Genomic DNA, 20,613 nt, shown 5'->3' on the forward strand with positions numbered 1-20,613 from the left:
CCCATCTTTTGGCTTTGACATCCTTTGGCTTGGTGAGAATGTTAAAAAATTTCAGGGTCCCTGCATGTGAAGGTGCCATGCCTCACAGTTCTTTCAATTTGGATACTGTTGTAACAATTTTATGGCAGATGACAGAAAAGTCCCTTGAAAAAGGGATATCCTTTTTCAATTTTGGCATGGTGCTACATTGATAGCATTAGAGAGTGAGAATGCTGGGTTATATCGTACTTATTAACAGTGAGATAATATTTTTGAGATACTAAAATATAGTTAATAGTTTATTGTAAACAAGTCTGGCCTGTGGTAGTAAGATTTGTGTTTCTGAGGACAGAGTGTCTTTTTCTTCCAAATATTTACATTTGTTCAATTTCCCAACTACTTGTACATATAGCAATTATTCTCTAAGGACTTATATTTAACTTAACTCCAGAAGAGTAGAACACATTCAAAAATTAAATTATATAGGCAAAGATAAGTTATTATCGTTACTGCATTTGACACTAAAAATGTTCTGTTTGGATAAAATATGAATAAGAAATATTTCTGTTGAATAAATATGCTCTGGTCTTGAAAGATGCAGTGAAGAAGTTGGCATTAAGTGGCTATTTCTTTCTTACTCTGTAGGCGCTTTAGTTAAGACCATGGTTCCTGCCCTAGCTGGTTGTTTAGGAGAAGCCAGCTTGAAAAGAGCAACCATAGTCCTTTAGGCACATGTCAGCTCCATTAATTGTAGTGGTATTAAGGATAAGAAATGAAGTTGGGACAAGAATTTAATCAGTCCTGGAAGCCCCTAAACTGTCTTCATTACTGGTTCTCCATATGGTAGTGGCTTTAAGCTCATGTAAAGGTTCTGAAAAACTGTCAGATCAATACATGGTTCTGCTTTTTCAGCTTCTTGTTCATATTGCAGGTATGTACTATGCCTCCATACCGCGGTGTGATAGCTGAAAGGCATCACTGATGTGTTCAATGATGTGCAATGCTTCAGACACACACTGACACATCACCGCAGAGTGATAGTTCCAGATGCACAGGTATCTATCTGCCTTGATTACAGATCAAGAAGAAAGAAGCTAAATTACCACATATGTAAAATGCACCAGGAAAATCATAATGTATCAATGTGCTTGGAATCTCTGGGCTTGATGCAGACCTCACTTGTTTGATGAGGGAAAGAACATGTCAAGACTTTAATCCTTAGGGTTTATTAATCACACAAAGTAGAAGAAGGCATAGATTCATCTGAGTATATGACTAGAATCTTATCCCTATTGTTTCAAGTTGATTTTCACTATGTTGTAGCATTCTGGTTTGCTACAATGATGCTGCAAAGTACCTTCCTTCACATTCTGAGAAATACTTCTGATGTCTACTCCACTTCCTGGGTACACAGCAGCATATGTTTCTAGAGACTGGGCCAACCTCTCTCCATAGTTCAATGGCAGAGCCAGCTTCACACCTTTTCTGCCTTTATTTTTAAATGTTTCCTTCTTCAGAAATGCTCAAAATTGCCTGGCTGTCTTTGGCATGAGGCGCTCCTTAGGCATAGCTATCTATGTCATTTCAAAATCAAGAATATGAAATATTTAGAAATATCTGCTTTATCAATATAAAAAGCAAGCAAGATGAGTTCTAAACTGAACCAACGAGCCGTGATAGTTTAGGGTTTATTTGAAAAAAGTGTGTATTGTTTATTCAAGGTTTATTAAAGATGTTATTTCTTTTCCTACTAAAGGATGTTGTTACTTTGTTCTGTAAAATAGTAGGCCACAAAATCATAGGTGAAAAAAGCTTCTAAAATTGTTTACAAAAAGTGAATTGATAAAGTCTCCCCACAAATTACTGATCAATGAAAATTATACTGTAGTGAAGTTTTGAATTGGAGTCCCAGAAGCACAAGAAATAAACAAAACAAAAAAAATATGATTGGGCTTCTAATTGAACTCTTTCACATGATGGATAGCAATTTGTGATGAGGGAAAAAAAAAAAACTTTCTTTTGATCATTACATTCAGTGCATGATAGAGGCCAATTCTAAAGTTAAGGAAAGATTGGTTCATGGGAAATCTAAATAAAACTAAATTGAATTCTCTTGGTTTTAAATAACATTATCTACTGGTTATTTTTCAACATGATGGTAACTGTGAAATTCCTGGAGTGAGATCAAGCACCTTTGAAAGTCCTACAAAAGGAGTTGGTTCCCTTTCCTTTCAAATTTTTGTATCTGACTTAATTTACAGATAATGAATCATTTATTCATTACTATAGATAGGGACGATATCACAGATAGAATCTGAAGGTAAACAGAACATCAATTTGTTTTGCTTAATACTTCAGTGTGAATTTCCGAAAACCAATGACATTCTTTAACATAACCTCAATATATTTATCGAAATCAGGATATTAACATTGTTCTGCATTGTAATCATCTCATCTGCAGAGATGAGTCAACTTTGCCAGGAGAATGTCTGTTAAAGATGCTAGAAGGGGAGATTTGCATGACAACACATTCTTTAGCATCAGGAGTCAGTATAAGTTAGGGAGTACAGGGATGGGGGTTGGAATTAGATTTAAAGAAAAGAGAGAGAGTAGCATCTTCTTTCCCTCTTAAACTTTATGGTCTTCATAAGTTAGGATAATAAGTTAGGGTGTAAGAGGAAAACACACTCGTGTCTCCTCCCTTCTCAATACACCTCTCACAGAACACTTCACTCTGATCACCAAATGTGTGGGGATTTTCCCCACACTAAGTATTTTTGCAACACCAGCTGGATGTCCTACAGCTACACCTCAATCAGTTCTGACACTGTCTACCTGGGGTTACCATCAGATCCAGCAGGTTAAAGTCTCAGTCCAATCAGACTACGCCTGACCCCCTTTCAGATGCCAATCTTAGGTCCAGGTAGTTATCTGTGCTTCTGACCCACCAGCTATCTCTATCTCTATCTCTATCTCTATCTCTATCTCTATCTCTATCTCTATCTCTATCTCTATCTCTGTCTCTGTCTCTGTCTCTGTCTCTGTCTCTGTCTCTACCTATATCTATATCTATCTATCTATCTATCTATCTATCTATCTATCTATCTATCAAGATCTCCCCATTCCTTCTTGGGGTCAATTAATTTGCTAGAGTAGTTCACAGAATTCAAGAAAACATTTCACTTACTAAGTCACCAGTTTATTATAAAATAATACAACTCAGGAAGGACCAGAGAGAAGTGCATAGGGGAAAGTATAGGACAAGGGGCACAGAGGTCCCATGCTTTCTCTAGGCCTGTCACCTACAAGCACCTGTTTGTGTTTACCAGCCCAGAAGATCTCTGACCAGCTTCCTTTGGTCTTTTCAGGAGGCTTCATTACATAGTATGATTGATTAAATCATTGACTATTGGCGATTGATTCAACCTTCAGCCCCTCTCCCCTTACCAGAAGGAACTGGGAGGTAGGGGGACATAAAGTGCCAACCTTCTAATTACAGGGTTTGGGTCCACTGGCAACCAGCCCCTGTCCTTAGCAGTTTTCCAAAAGTCAGTTCACTAACACAAATTCAGGTGTGGTTGAAAAAGATCGTTATGAATAACAAAATACACCTTTATAGCTCTTATCGCTTAGGAAATTCCAAGGGTTTAGGAGCTCTGTGCCATAAACTGGGATCAAGACCAAGGTCTATTTCTCATTATAAATCTCAGTATCACAGAGGGAAAATCATCTGTGGAGCATGAGGGAATAAAAAATGAGGTTGGGTTCAGGGAAGAGGGGAGGAGATAAGGAAGATCTCTTGCAGAATACCCTAGGAAACCCTGTGATATATGACTGAAAAGCAAGGACCAAATTTAGTGTGGATGACATAAGTTGTAGTAGATTTTCTCAGCAAATCTCCTGTCTGTCTCCGAGGCAGCATTTATTTTTGTAGCCACGTGCATGAACCACGGGATGGAAGAAAGAACAGAATAGAATTTGAAAGTGTACTGGAGTTGTGAGACTTAAGTGGAAGTTTGATCTCATGTTGAAATGCTGAAAAGCTTCTCCAATCTTAGTTTCTTCAGCTGTAATGGGAACAGGAGTAGACCTCAAAATGGAATGCCCACAAATTCTCTTTGATTGCCCTTATTGTAGTCTGAGATTATTATATGTTAAAAGATAGCAAAAGCTTCTGCACAGCAAAAGATACAATCATCAAAATGGAAAGGCAACCCACTGTATGGGAGCACATCATTGCCAATGATTTATCAGATAAGGGTTTAATTTCCAATATATATATATAGAGAGAGTGCTCATACAATTCAACAAAAGGAAGACAAAGAACCCAATTTAAAAATGGGCAGAGGAGCTTAATAGACACCTCTCCAAACAGGACATACAAATGGCTAGGAGGCATATGAAGAAATGCTCAACATCACTACTCATCAGAGAGATGCAAATTAAAACAATGAGGTATCATCTCACATCTGTCAGAATGGCCGTCATCAACAAATCATCAAACAACAAGTGCGAGGGTGTGGAGAAAAGGGGACTCTAGTACACTGTTGGTGGGAATGCAGATTGGTGCAGCCACTATGGGAAACAATATGGTGTTACCTAAAAAAAATTAAAAATTGAACTGCCATTTGACCCAGTGATCCCACTTCTAGGAATATACTCTAAGAAGCCTGAAACACCAATCAGGAAGAATATATGTACCCCCATGTTTGTAGCAGCACTATTTACAATAGCTAAGATCTGGAAACAACCCAAATGTCCATCAGTAGATGAATGGATACAAAAGCAGTGGTACATATACACAATGGAGTACTATGCAGCTGTAAGAAAGAAAGATCTCTTATCCTTTGAGCCGACATGGAGGAACCTGGAAAGTATCATCCTAAGCAAAACAAGTCAAACAGAGAAAGACAAGTATCATATGATCTCACTTATTTGTGAAATATAATGAACATAGCAGTCTGAGGAATGGGGTAGTTCCAGAGACATGGAAGTGGGGTACAGACTGACAATCCCCAGAAGAGGGTGTGGTGGGGGAGAGATAAACCACAGAATTTATATGCATGTATGCATGAACAATGGACATGGACAACAAAACTGGGGACAGGGCGGGGAGGGAGGGGAAAGGGGGAATCAGTGGGGGAAAAAGGAGAAACATCTGTAACAAAAATAAATTATTTAATTAAATTAAAAAAAAAAAAAAAGATAGCAGGATAAAGGCAGATTTTATGATGGAGTTGAGAATAAACAGAGATATTTGTTCCACTAATGTTCTAGAATGATTGTTCCGGGAATGAAAGGTAAATATACTAATTCAAGGAAGAAAAGACAAAGTAGTAATTCATGCCAAGTTGCAATTTCACAGACTTTTGTTTTTCAATCTGCAGTTCTTTCTGCACACATTTGACCGACGGATTCCTGAGCACCATCTTTGTGTAGAAGCCATGTTTTCTATCTCACTGGCATATTTTATGAAAGTATGGAGAGCTGAGAACTAACATTGGAATTTACAACATAACCCACTACAATTTAGAAGGTGACTTATCATGTGCTCATCACGTGGCTTTTACAGTATAATCAAGAGAAGTATCAACAAGCTGTTTCACAAACTAGATTAATGGATTTTATGTCCATTGCAAAGATAGACTAGGAGCAATGTGAACACCATGGCAACGTATCTATCGCAACCGTATCTGTCTGGTAGTTGGAGCTCAGTTTTCAAAGCTATGAGTCCATTAACCTTCACAAGAACAAAACTCAAGCAAAACAAAGAAACACTCTCTGGAGAAATGCATTGCTTTTAATCTTGTTTATATATCTTATTTTGGGGATTGAAGATGGAACAAAGACCTATACCTACCCAGGCACACAAAAAATACATACACCCTGAAACAAATATATAAAATGCCTACAGTGCATACTGTAGATAAATCTGTGATTTAAAAAGAAAATGAGAGCGTGTTTAGGGAGAGTAACTGATACCATCCCTGCTGAAGCTCTGTCTTGTCCTGTGATTTGTAACTGGGAGGGCCAAAGCATCAACCCCATTTATTTTGAATGTCTTGGACTGCCCGTGTTACCGCTGTACCTATATTCATTCATTGTATATGTATGGAAGTATTTATTTCTGGATAAATGCATTGTCAGAAAGCCAGAGGCCAATGATAAAATAGAATATAAGGAGTTCGTGCTTGTTTTTCTATGTTCTGTTTGTCTTAGGATATGATTATAACACAGATTGATGCTCCCATTTTAAACAATGTAGTAAATCTGCATGAAATATAGGATTCGGGAAAGCCATTTGCCACATAATTGTAATTTCTTAAAATTCCTGTGTTCATTGAATACCAGAGCTATACCATGTGATACATAGAAATAGCATTATTCTTTTTCTTTTCCTCTCATGGAAGATAGTAGAATAAATGTGTTACATGTGTTAAAATATTATTAGTTACAAAGTTTAAATATCATTTGCTGAAGCAAAGCAAAAACTCGTGTTAGTTGGTCTGGATCTAGCTTCAAGAGGGAGAAATTACAGGTTCTGGAAGTAAAATTAAAATAATAAATCAGTGCACTTCATTTAAAAGTCATGTCTTATGCACAATGAGGTTTATTTGTCATCACGAGACCACTGAAAGTGTCCAATTTTCATCAGTAGACAGAGTAGAAGCAAAGGAGGAATACGAGAGGGGTCTGGAATCAGAAGGAGACACATTTGAGGATGGACTCTGTCAGGGGTTATATTAAAAATATCTGTCAACTATAATGTCAGGGACATAGACCCCTCAAGATCGAGGATGTCTAGCACAGGGCTCTAGAAACCCCTCTTAGACCAGGATTTATACTTTTGGTTGCTGGATTAAGGTGGAGGATGGGTGGACCTACAATACTGGGTTTAGGAGGCTACTCAGGGTACTAGAGGAATTAATCAGAACAGATGCATTTCCATGCTAATTTGCAGGAGCAGTTGGAACTACTTCCAACCAGTATAAAGGTAGTACAACATTTTAACAAGCAACAGTCACAGTGGTGCTGACTTGCTTAATATTAGCCCTGGATGACACCTATTAATAGTTTACCCTTGGTAGTTGAACCTTACTGAGCCAGCCAAGTGAGCGAAAGGAAAGTGATGGGTTTTTCTGGCTAGTTGTTTGTCTTCACTACGCCCTCTTCCAGCTGATGGGGAATTGGTCATCCCTCCTTCCCTTTCTCCTAAGGCATGCAGCGTACACATCCCCAGAGCAAAAGGGCAAGTCCCACTACAGAGCAGGGGGACTTCCGAAAGCTTAGCCAAATGTAGAAAAGAAGCTGAATTTAAATTCCATCCTGACTTCCAGCTCAGGGGGGGACTCAACTGGGAGCTGATTTAAGAAGCTGTGGTTCTCCAGTTCAAGGTGCATCCTGTCTCTTCCCTTTTCCCTTTTTTGGCTCCAATGTTTATTTGTGCATAAATGATGCTATAATAGTTCTGCACTAAACAGTTTGGAATGTTTTCCTAATTATGGTATCTTGTAGCAAAAATTATGTACAAAAATATCTATCGGCTTAACTTTGCCCAAGCTTTGTTGGTTCCAAAAGAAAATTTCCTTATTCATTCATCACAGTTTTCATTCAACATTGGAGGATGAGTGTCTTGTCTCAAAGGAGTGTCATTGGTATATCTCTGTATACTCCATAAAGCAGAATACTTCTTTATGTTTGAGAGAATCACAACTAAAATCCCCAAAATAATTTCAAATACCAGACTGTTAAAAATCCTATTAAAAATCACAAGAATTATCAGGGGAACTAGAAAACACATAGAAGGTTGAATGAGTGACTAAAAGAAGCGGGTGACTGGCAGTGAAGACAGGAATGTTTGGATGTAACATAAAGACAGGTGAGAAGTAGGTTGTTTGTTTCTTTTTCCCACTCCCCGCAAAGAGTCTTTGCCCACAGCCTGTTAATATAGCATTTTTTTTTTTTAATTAGGAAAATATTGTCAGTGGAAAATGTAGTTGGTGAAATCACCTAACAATTTACTCTAGGAAATTATTTTTTAGATGTTGGTGCTTCTAAATATTCTCCAGCAAGACCTCTTTTCACTGTGCCTCTCAACAAATTTTATATTTTGGTTTTTTAAATACAAATTGTAGATGCTGACTAAAATGTTTTTTCTTATTTCTAATTAATCAGATAATTATAACTTTCTAAGCTTTAATATTCAGATCTTATGATGATCATGACATAACTGAATAACTACATAAAAAATCTGATACAATTGTAACAGGTAAAGATATTTCAAACTTTAAATATGCTACATAACCTTTTCACAGCTAAGGTTCAATGGTCTAAATCCTCTGAAACACGAAAATGCTTCAACAAGTCCCACAAGTACTACCTCCAGAGCCCCAATTATTTAAAGATTCCAAACTGGGTAGCAATGGATTAAACAAAAATAAAAATCATCTAACAAATATGATTCGTTCTTATATTTGAAGAATTGAATTATTTAATGTACCCTAACTGTCTAAAAGTGTTAGAAGAGACAATCCTGAAGTTTCCCAGATCTTGGTTTTCCCAGCCTGTCTTCCCTCTCTGTCAATGCGAGCAGGGGTCGGAGCACCCAGCACTACTCACCAGCCTGATTAGTGGTGATGCTGACCGCAGCGAACTGCCTTGGTGGGGAGCTCAGCTCTGACACCCCGTTCCTGGCATCGATCTCGAAGGTGTAGTTAGTGTGTGCTAGGAGGTCGGTCACTGTCACCGTGGTGTTGGTGAGCCCGAACTGTCGCGGGAGGAAGCGGACGTGCGGGCTGCACGGCTCACACTGTTTCACGTTCCACCCACATTTCTTACATACGATGTTGAAGGTAACATCCTTCCGGCCCCCCGTGTCCAGGGGCCAGCTCCAGTCCAGGATAACTGAGGTCTCGTTTATATTAGAGATAACATTTCTTGGTGCAGATGGAGGTCCTGCGAAGTAGTTCAACAAAGATTAATGAGCCTCACTTCTGGTTTCTACTACAAGGGAAGAGATAATTTACAACGGAACTGAAAGAGGTAAATAACCATCTTGTCTTTATTATATACTTTTAATTTGTCCTTAGAGGATCCGTGAGATTATAGACACATGGATTCAAGACCACTGTTCTCTCCGAGCTATGAGCAGGGGAGATTTGACTCAAGGTTGAATGCACATTCAGAAAGTCCAACAAAGGAATTTACCACTAAATGCAATGCCCTTGTGAATAGCTATGAAAACTTTGGTATTGGTTTTATAAATCTTAGTCCTCTTTCCCTCTGACCTCTGACCAACATGTAATAAGGGAATAGAAATGTAAAAACACGAATCCCATGCTTATAACGTCCCCTCTCCTGTCTAATATACTGCAAAATCTAAAACAAGACACACACAATTTCCTTTCTTTCTGGGGTCCTGTTGCAGGGAATGTTTTAAAAATCAATTCATTTTGTGTGAGAAATGTTGCATTTGTGGTGAGCCAAGCATGGAAAGTGAAGCAGAGAAAGCTTTCAATTGGCGCATGGATAATACACGGAAATGGGCCAAATGCTTAGAACAAACAAAAATCCACAATTACAAGAAGAAAAAAAGAAAGAAAACAAGCATGGAGGCATGGGTTGCAGCAAAACTACTCACGGGTACAAGCCATGGATGGAGGGTCTTTGTCTGCTCGGAAGTAATTATTCTCACACCTGCAGTTCATCGAACCGTCTTCGTGCGTCGAACTGTGAGGCGGGCACTTTGCACACTTCGTATTACCATCCACAGCCTTGTAGAAACCGGGTCGACAAGCTACAAACAAAATGACTCTTTTAAAGTTCTGTAATCATTTTGAAAATGTGTTTTTGAAAATATGTAAAGCAGATTTCAGGATGTTAGGGCATGCATTCACTAAGAAGAAAAAAATCATTTTTCCTTTTAGCATTTACAGAAGAAACTACATGGTCCCGTGTAGTTTCTCCACATATACATTTGAATTTGCACCAAATGTTAAAAAAAAAAAAAAAAAACCCATAAGATTTAGATTATTTTGGCACAAGAGTGTGATGAAATTTCCAGCTCATGTTTTCACAGCTTTACTTGGCATTGGAATATTTGTGGAGAAAATAAAGCAAAGCCATGTCATCATGTAGTCATTCCCTTTTTAAACATGATGCAATGTGGACACGACCTGCACTGTCGTGAGTACACGAAACACAGAGTTCATTCTTGTATTATTACTTATTAATGATATGATAATGACCTCAAATAAAGAGTACAATATAGTTCCTTGTCTGTATTTCAAATACACAAGGAGGTACAATTTCTATTTAAATAAATATATTTCTTTTTCTATATCTCAGTCATAGGGAGGTACAGTTTCTATTTAAACTGATACACTTGTGAATTTTTATTAGCTTAAAGCTTCTTAAAATAACTCTATGTTGTCTTCTTTATTTCTGGTCATATCCCTGAATCATTTTTTTAAAACTCCAATGAACTGGTTATCAAACATTGTTTTCATCTGCCTCTATTATTTTATTTTCATTAAATCTTGTATAAGATTTAAAGTGCTGTATTGTTTTATTTTATCCATTTTTGTAATTACATTGAGAACTAAATTCACGATGAAAATCCCAGCAAGTAGTACTTTGACATTCTTTCGAGGAAGGAATTTGTGGTTTGAATTTTTAAAGTTTCCTTTAGAATATCTTTGGAATCAGTAATTTTTTGAATCTTTAATACTCAACTTTAGTGCTACAGTGAGATTTAATGGCTTAAAGTATAGAATAGGCCTTATAGATTATCTTTATCATTGAATTCCAGACTTTTCTTACATCAACTTCATACTGTGAATAACAGGATATCTGAATTCCACTAAAGCCTGTGTGGACAAATCTTAACTTTTATAACCATTAAATGCATTTTGAAAGATAACACATTTTATCCATAATAGTATATCTTCCTACTAGAAAGTTCCTAGGAAACACACTGCCAAGACAAACAATTAGAATAACTTAAAATGATAGTAATCATTAATTTAGTCCTGCTGTTTTCCAGTTTCTACCAAGAATGGATGCTCTAGGACCAAGTTACATTAAGTTGAACAACTTCTGGTGCCACATTGAGAGCCACTAAAATAAATCGTTTTGCCCTAATCAACCACAGATTAGGATTATAAACTTTTGAACACTGTCTGAAAGCATTGGTTAGAAAGTTCTACTCATATCTCCTCTTATATTGCCTCAGAGAAAATGATATAAGGTATAAACAAACTATGCACTTAACTTCTGGTTTCAATTTAGCTCATTACTGAAAGGCCTTTAAATTTGCAAGGGGCATTACTGAGTCTTTCAAGATTAAGTTGCTTTGTTATTTTGTTTGCTTATAAGTTTATCTGTGGGTCTTTATTTAGGGCTGCTACAGTTTTTACATTTAGCATGAAAGTGTTCGCTAAACAGTCAATCTCTTTTTGTAACTATTATAAATATTTATACCATGTGATATATAAAGAAAAGACAAGACAGTCATACAATTACTTCTTAGCTACAACGTTACAGCCAAAGATTTCTGATAGTAACTTAAATACAACCAGTTAATAATGACAGCTAATCAACTTAGAAGTTAAGAATGTTAATTCAAACTAGTAACTAGACTTTACCTAATTATGACTAAATAATCTTAGAGATGGCAATAGTACAATATACGTAGGCACATACATTTGCAGTTCAATAAATCTTTGTAAAAAATCTACTCTATTTCAGGCTTTTTTTGGTATCCTTAAAGATACAAATTCCCTAATTCTGTCCATCCCCAAAGGGCCCCTATAAAATGGGCACCAGACGTTTAACACAAGCCACATGGGGCGAGCAGTCCGTTCTGACTGAGCTGGGAGAGACTACCCAGAGAAATCTCATCTGAGAAAGATCATGAAATGATGGAAGAAGCTGACTTGTGCAAAGCGTAATTAAACACAAATAAATCAACGTGAAGGAACAAACTGCTAAGCAGAGGAATGTGGTGGGTACAGTTGGATGCATACTCAATAGCCAGACTCTGCTTCTGCTTGTTAATAGAATCCTGCTTTGTTCAGAATTGCATCCAACCCAGTGCTCCTGAACTCGGACTTCATTGCAAATAATGATGGATGGCCAACGTTATGACCAAAGAGATACTAACAGAAATCTGATGAAAGTCTTTGGGATAGCTCCCCCACCCCCACCCGGCCGCCCTTCACAAGATGGTCCAAATGTAACTGAAGCCACTTCATCTACATTATTCCAGAATTGATTATGGACTTAATGGCTTACATATGACAATAAGTTAAAGGCCAAAAAAATCAGAGAATGTGTACCCTGCACTTGCTGACCCAGCAAGTACCTATCTCAAGATTTATTTTAATGTCAGAAAAATAACAGCTTGTTTGTTTAAGTCACTATGGTCAAGTTTTCTTTTACTCACAGCAGAAAGCATTTCTAAATGACAAAAAGGACAAAGAATTCAGTTGAGATGTACTGATTAAACACAATCATAGCATAATGGAACTAAAATGATTCTAAGAAATCACATCAGCCAGTCGGTATATTCTACATCCTTAGGTGACACACAGGGACAGGATGTACTCTATCTTCTGCTGATAGGCTTTGACCACAAATTTATAGATGTCCATTGAATGTCAACTCTATAAGAGTATAACCCTAGAGTACATAATATCCTACATTTTGTACACTCTTTCTGAAGTACTTTCATATGAACCACCTCAATCGAATCTCAACCATTCTGTGAAAAGAATGAGATGTTAAGCCATGCATCTTACAGAATGGTCAGTTAAAGCACATGTAGAAAAAGTATTATGCTGCCCTGCCAGTGTGGATCAGTGGTTGAGCATCAACCCATGCACCAGAGGTCACTGGTTCTATTGCTGGTCAAGGCACATGCACAACTTGTGGGCCAAGTCAGGAGTAAGCAGGAGGAGATCTCATTGATGTTTCTGTCTCTCTCTTCCTTTAAAATTAATAAGGAACAAAAAATTATAAAAGAGAAGAAAAAGAAAGAGTAGTATGCTCAAGATAACAAAGACATTCAATGGCAGTGTGAATAAAGAAGAGATTTTTTTTCTGCTTTTAAATATTTATGAATCACTTACTAAAAGCAAATTATTCTCTGAAGCCATTTCTTACCAATTCTAAACTCTTGGTAGATTGAAGAAAAATCATCTAAAAAACATATTTAATTACATAAATCCAAATCTTTTTATATCTATTTTTAGTAAGAAATCATTTCATAAAAGCTAACGTTCTCTTCTCTTTCTCTAGGATTTTCTATTTGACATCTGACCTTCTTATGGTCAGATGGGTGTTTTTAGTTGGAAAGGCTGAGGGAGTCTGTCAAATTCAAGAATAAGGTGACATACTCTATATGAGAGGCATGCAAGTAAATTTTCCCTTTCTTGCTCTAAGAAAGATCTCTGAATTCTCCACCAAAATTGCTCAACAAACTTAAGAATATAACTAGATAACTCATATTAATAATAAAATTATTATACTAGTAGGGAATACTCTCTTTATTCCCCTAATAGGAAATTCTTTATATAACATACATACTTTAAAATTTTTCCTATCAATAAATAATCTCCCTCCTTTGCAGTAAATCAACTTGTGCTTAAATAACTATCTATGTATTATACCTTCTTCATCTTCCAAAAATTATCATGAAAGTATTTGAAACTTTACCTCTAAGGGACATAAACATGTGTTTTATTATTACTGCTTATGGTGGTAAAAGCAATGATTTTCATTTGACAGCTTCTGCTTCCCTACCTTGGATGTAAAACCAGTGATAAAGTAATATGCATATTTTTCTCATTTAAGTATTATCTTAGAGAATGAGGAGGTTCAGCACATTAAAAAAAAAAAATCCATGTAATGAGTAAGATGTAAATATGGTATGTTTTCTTTCTTTTTATTACTCAAGAGACCTCTTGATTAACTGATTACAGAATATCAGGGAAAAGAGAGAAAAGGCAAGTAAGGTAAACAAATTAACACTAATTCAGATTTATCCAGTTTTAAGTTTTAACGCAAAGAACTTCTACTCCATAGTCAAGGTTCTTCCTGGAGTAGGTGAGCTACTAAAGTAATACTTACTAAGGTGGATACACACATGTGAAGCATCTGCAACCTAAATGACAGAATTCTGATTGACATCCTTCTTTAGTTAACCCAGTAGTACATGTCCTCATTGGTAAAATGTTAGTAAAAGTATTCTTAAATTTCAGTCCCAGGGTAGTGACACCAAAGAGTGATTCAAGAGACTGAGACCCTTGGTGAAGGGATTAGCTAAAGAACATGTATACATACCCATGGGCATTGACAATAGTTTGGTGAAGGCTGAGAAAAGGGGGAAGTGAGGGTAGGTAGAGGTGGACAAATGGCAGGGAAAAGGGGGACACCTGCAATTATGTCAACAAAAAATTTTTAATAAAATATTTAATTTTTAAAAATCCTTTCTGTGTAGACAATTTGCCACCTTTTTTTTTTCTATGCAGCCTAAGAGATGCTTTATTCCCTTGCTGTAATTGACGTTTTTGAAGTAGTTAAGTGTGGCCAGAATTCATATCTTTGACTTTGTATTGATAAATCTAAGTAGGATGATCCATGAATCAAAATTAACACTCATTAAAAGCAGGAGGTATCAGTTCCTCAAACTCAACTGGGTGGAGAGCATAATGATTACTAGTAACAGATCTTTCATATAATGTTTGAATTTCATTTATTGACTTCATTCAACAAACATGTACTGATCTCCGAAAATGACCCAGACACTTTACAGTGTTCACTATTATGGTGATAAAAGTCATAATTCAAACTTTAAAGAGGAGATTGACTCTGTATGTCATTGTTATTTTAGAAATGGATCTCCTCACTTGAGAATGCAATTGTTAAAATATTTTTCAATAGGACACTTTTATGTTATCTTTACCAAGAAACCCCCGATTTCTCTTCTTTTTATCCCAACATTTCAAGGTATTGTCATCATCTTATAGGAAGCATTGCACTAGGAAAGAGAAAATGCAGGTTTTTATCTAGTCTATTCTACTAAATAAGTGTTATCTCAAATTCACTGACCAGTGGTTTTCAAATTTTAATGAGATGGTTGGAATAGTGATTTTCTCTTCTATAAATATGTCTGAAGTTTTATTTGGTAGTTATTATGTATTCCTAGGTTAGACCCCAAGCAATATAGAGATAGGAGTTATTCCTGTTCATTTTGTATGTCCTGTGTCTAAAACATTTTCCAGGACGTAGCAGTTGATGGGGTGCATTTAAAAAAAATTTTTTTTCCTTTATTGAGTTTAGAGAGAGTGGAATGGAGAGGGAGAGAAAGACAGGAACATCAATGAGAGAGAACATTGATTGGCTGCCTCCTGCATGCCCCCTACTGGGGATCAGGCCCACAACCTAGGCATGTGTACTGACCAGGAATCAAACCAGCAACCTCTTGGTGCATGGGTCAACGCTCAACAACTGAGCCACACCAGTCAGACTATGGGGTGCATTTTTTAAGTGCAAGATTAACTTGCAACCAATTGTCCTCTCTAGACTTTGATTTCCTCATTTATTAAATGGCAGGTATTGACTATGTTATCTTTAAAATTCTTTAGACTAGACACTTTAAAAAGTTAATACTTTGAATACCCAAAATTGTAAGATTCCTAGAACTTTCTAAATAGAAAAAACATACAACAAATTATCTTCACTTTCATCACTGCTTTAAGGAGTATAATGAGCCACTGAAACTATAAAATCACATAGGGACAATAAGATGAAGAAATGAGGTTCTCTTCTTACCTAAAAGAAATATACTTCAGCAAGAATTGACAAACTTTGACCTTTTCCGTGTTTTCCAGTATCAAAGCAGAATGTATTCAAAGGATATGCCCATCCATAATTGGATTAATTTAAAGATAGATTGAGTGCCAAACGAATAATTCCCTATTATTACACATCAATCCTGGCCAACAGCATATTAAAATTATATTTAATTATACTCTTCCTCTTATGTACATTGTAGATTAGAATTTTAGAAGTTTGGGAATCTATGGGAATGAACAAAAAATAAAAAATTGATGTTACTTATTCTTATACATTTTTAAAAATATAAGATGATGTCTTTATTTTTATTCTTTTTTTGCAAGGAAAACAAACACAATATTGAAAATACAATGTAAAAGAATACACATCTCCCACCTGTTAGTATGCAGAAAAGTTTTATTTGCCTTCCCCTTGCTAACCTAGCTCTCAGTTCCTGTATTTTACATGCTGCATTGGTGAAGGCATACTTGCTCATTTATTGAGCAAACCCCAAACTTATTGAAAACCCCCAGGATGGGCTACAGTGGAACAAAATGCTGACACCCTTGCCAAATGTTAATTTTCTATTAAGAAACACTAAAAATATGAATAATAGGAGGAAGCCAAAATAATACCAATTTGTAGTGAATGAATCTGAAATATTTTGGAATCTGCTGATTCTGTATTTATGAAGAGGTAACAATAAAACAGGAACTACATACTATGGGTCAGAAGTAGGGTAAAATAACAAACTACCAGCTTTGGAAAATAATAAAGGAAAAAAGTATAAAATAGGGAGTATTATGAGCCCTACCTATACAATGAATAATAATTATAGAAAAACTTCATGATAGAATCTTGGCTTCATTCCCAAAGCACATAGCACATTTTTCCTCTAAGTTGTAATTGATGGGTTTACGCTCTGCTGATACAGAGAATGGGTAAAGTTACCATAGTGAAAGGAAAACAAATGCACTTAGTAAACCATGGTGGCTACTGTTGAAAGAAAGTAGACAGCCTTTCAATTGCAAAGTGAATTTTGTCTCCAGTTGACTAATGTGGTTGACTTTTAAGAGAAAACATGGTCCTAATTAAGAGTTAAAAGGATGATTTCAATTTGAACTAACTTTAAATTAAAAAATAAAGCTGTTGGTAAATAGGGCCCTTTTAGTATTCAGACCCTAGCTTCATAGACACAGGGCTATATTATCAATTCCCAGCCATCAACACAAACTAATGGCCAGAACCAGCCCTGACTAAACAGATGATTTCTTGGCCTTGCAATTCCAGACCTGACAGGGTCTATTTGCCGGTACAAGGTCAAAGCAACTGTTTATTCCCAAAATGAGCTGCACTCCACAGTCTTACAGGAACTCTATTCTTTGCCATTTGAATAGAGGTACAATGCTTTGAGGCAAGGCAGAGGCATTTCAATACACTGGAAGTGGCTACATTCAGTCATTAAACCCGGCCTGCAATGTGCAGCATTTACAAAGTGATCAAGTGTTTCCTTCTTCTGTTCTTTCCCCTGTTCAATCAAAAAGGCCTAAGGCAAAATGCCACCACACCATTAAACACAACGGAATCCATCACAATCTAGCATGGCTCAAAGGTAGCTTAGTAACAAGACTCGATTGTGTTTGTTGTTGCTCCGTCAGAGTTAGCAAGACAGGTGCCAGTAACACTGAAATACGTCCAGTGGACATTTGCCACAAAGAGAATATTCAAACAGCCCCTGGTCCTAAGGACATGATGTTTTGCCGACTTTTCAGTAGTCTTCCACATTTAAGGAAGAACGGAGTGTCCTAAACCTATCTTAGCTTTTTAGATATGTTTATTTTACAATAATGTCTATTTTTGTCCTGGGGAAATACCTCTGCAGCTTTCACACTTAGATCTCACCCTTCATATAACCCCATCAGTTTCCTCTTCCATTTTTATATTTTGAAATTTATTAAACTAAACCATTTTTGATAATAATATGTTGAAAAAATGAATGGCCTTAAAATAAAATTAATGTATCATATATACGTTGATCCCAAAATATTACCCACTAGATGTTTCCAATTTAAAATTTGTTTTGAGTAACCTTCATGGCTCACAGCCATTCATAAGGTAACAGAAAAAAATTAGTTAATGTAACTCTAGAGTCTCTTTTTTTGTTTGATTTTATGTTTATGGTAAATATTTTCTCCAAGATAAAAAGAGATTTCTACTCAAGGTCTTTTGGGATTCACTCCTTAAATGGATAAAAATTGATTTCACAACAAAAACATAAAAACTATGAAAATTTGATGCCCACGTGATCAGCAAAAACTGTTAGCCAAATGTATGTTTCACAAAAATTCAATTGCCTATTTTGAAACTGTTTAGAAAGACATAAATGTTCATAATTATGTAGAATAACAAGATGCTATATTTGGATTTTACATAATATTAATTATTTCCTATTAAAAATGTTTCTATTTGCATAAGAATACAATGTTTTTAAAGGAAAAAATTGTCAGTGTAACATTTCAAATGTGTATGTCTAGTGTAACATGTATTTCAAAAGTACAAAAATCTCTCTCCTGCTTTCTCCCTCAATACCCCTGCAATTAAGGTGGAAAGGAACTTCTTTAAATATATAGACAAAATTCATGGGTAGGTGCCACAGCAATAGTAGTATTTATAGTGTTGAATAAAAAAGTGCAACTGATTGAAATCATTTATGTGGTTAATTTCTAAATATGGAGATGAACATATTTTTTTCTTCACAGCTATGACTCTACTGTCCTAGAACTTTACATTCATCTTGGGGGATATATGCATTGCAATAAAAGGGATACAATTAAATTTAAGAGGAGGAGAGAAATAAAGGACAGAAAGAATGAGAAAGGGAGAAAATATTAGAGAGGAAATATTAAAATATTGCTTATATTTGACAAGTATTATTCTTATTGTATAAATCACTGGGACACATTAGGGTTTTGGAACATAAGGAAGAGCGATAACAGTAGGAGTCTCTCTCCCATTTTTGTTCATTCTATCTGGTCATTTCACATAACCAGGTTTGGTGACCAGATTTGGTAACCTATGCTGCTCTTGAAGGGGGCATGTGGGTTAGGGGGGAGAGAGCGATAGGAGATGGGAAAGGGAGGGAAGGAAATAAATATGGGAAAGAGTAGGTATATCTGTGTATTTTAAAATAGCCACATCTAGTGTGTGTGTGTGTGTGTGTGTGTGTGTACACGCATGTGTGCTTCTCTAATTTAGACCCCTGGGTGCATTTTAAGGGTTTTTTTCAAGGTAGAGGTTAGTATACATTCCATCTACCCTTCTGAGTTACTGTTTAGAATTTTGTTCCTTGACTTGAGAAATTTATTCAGGATAATTGTTTATTTTCTTCTTACAATTGCAGATTTAGGGGTTTAGATCTTGTACACAAGGCATTCGAGGTGAGGGATTGGAAGGGAATGGGGCATTTAGTGACATTTTGTCCCAGCAGCCTCTGAAGTCCCCAGCAGATTACATTACCTCTTCACATCACCTTACCCAGCTCTAGGTACTCTGGACTCAGAACAACCCAGTTGGACAGGTATTATCCATTCTCCCTGAGGAGATGAATTGAGGCTTAATGATATTAAGTGGATTGGCTGCTATTAACTTTTGTAACCAGAAATGAAACCGAGACACTGGTAATTATTCTGTTTTACATCTATTGTCTTCTCCTTCTGTAAAATTTAAAAGCGATGACTAATGTAGGATTAATGATGGATCCAGCACCTAAAATTAATGTAACAAATTTATACGGTGTGACTCTAAAGATGTTAGACAGGTCATCACATGGCACATGTGACAATTGATTACATCACTTTGTCAGAGTAACTGATTGTCAATAGTCATTTCCTTCAATAATTTGTCGAGCCCAAGTCTAGTCAGGTGACTGGCTCTGATGGAAGGAAATCTAGCACTGGAAACAGAGTGCTTCCATTTTTTTTTTTTTTTTTTGCAGGGGATTCTGCCTGCTTACCAAAGAATGAATCTTCTACTTTCTCTATTGTATCAGCTGACACAGGAACTTCATAATGTAGGGTGTAGGGTGGGGGGGAGGGACCATACCATATTCATTTTCCAATAAAAACTACAGAGACTAATGCAATTCTACTTTATTACTTCAGTTGCACATTAAGAATTCTCAAGGAGTCTAGGAATATGAAATACTCAACTTTATCTGTTATATCTTTGATGGGTGATATTTTTACTATAACAAAACCTTGTATTTGGAGTTCTGCAAAGTGTCTATGAAGAGTAAATATTCAGAATACTAATAAGAGTGAAAAATATTAGCACCTTTTCCAAGATTTGGGGGTAGAGTTGATGCACTTCAGGAAAGATACCCAAAAAAGCCTTCAGCACTGCCCTCAACCTGTACTGTCACTTTGATTGTAATTTTGGCACAGCTAAGTAACAACAGATTTAAAACCAATAAAATATTAATTAAGACTGGAAAGTAGTACATCTAAAATGCCTTTAATGCAAGTTTTAGCAGCTAGATCTGTATTCTACTTTTGAGTAAATCTTGGTTTTATAGTACTTTCCATTTATTTGATGATATATTGAAGGAATCTATACCAGAAGAGAAGGATACATTTCTGTGACTAGCTAAGTTCATGTTCAGAAATATCAGAAATCATCCAAACTCATAGTTAAGAACCCATTTCTGATTGCCTCTATATTTTATCATCTGCATGCTTACAGGCCAGAGAACATCTTAACTACCTGAAATTATTCTTTCCAAACAGTGTGCTTTACTTA

The 20,613-nt window shown here is 36.1% G+C and overlaps 1 protein-coding gene across 3 annotated transcripts in view; it reads right to left on the reverse strand.

Moving 5' to 3' along the window:
- Positions 1-20,613, reverse strand: part of EPHA3 (EPH receptor A3) — a 347,739-nt gene that overhangs the window by 112,635 nt on the left and 214,491 nt on the right. For all 3 annotated transcript variants that reach the window (XM_036242607.1, XM_036242608.1, XM_036242610.1), the window contains 2 exons: positions 9,620-9,775; positions 8,599-8,934 (listed from right to left, as the gene is read on the reverse strand). In XM_036242607.1, the coding sequence (XP_036098500.1) occupies positions 8,599-8,934; positions 9,620-9,775 (492 nt within the window). The remainder of the gene's footprint in view (positions 1-8,598; positions 8,935-9,619; positions 9,776-20,613) is intronic.

The sequence above is a fragment of the Molossus molossus genome, unplaced genomic scaffold, assembly GCF_014108415.1.
Source record: "Molossus molossus isolate mMolMol1 unplaced genomic scaffold, mMolMol1.p scaffold_m16_p_5, whole genome shotgun sequence".
In the NCBI taxonomy this organism is placed as follows: domain Eukaryota; kingdom Metazoa; phylum Chordata; class Mammalia; order Chiroptera; family Molossidae; genus Molossus; species Molossus molossus.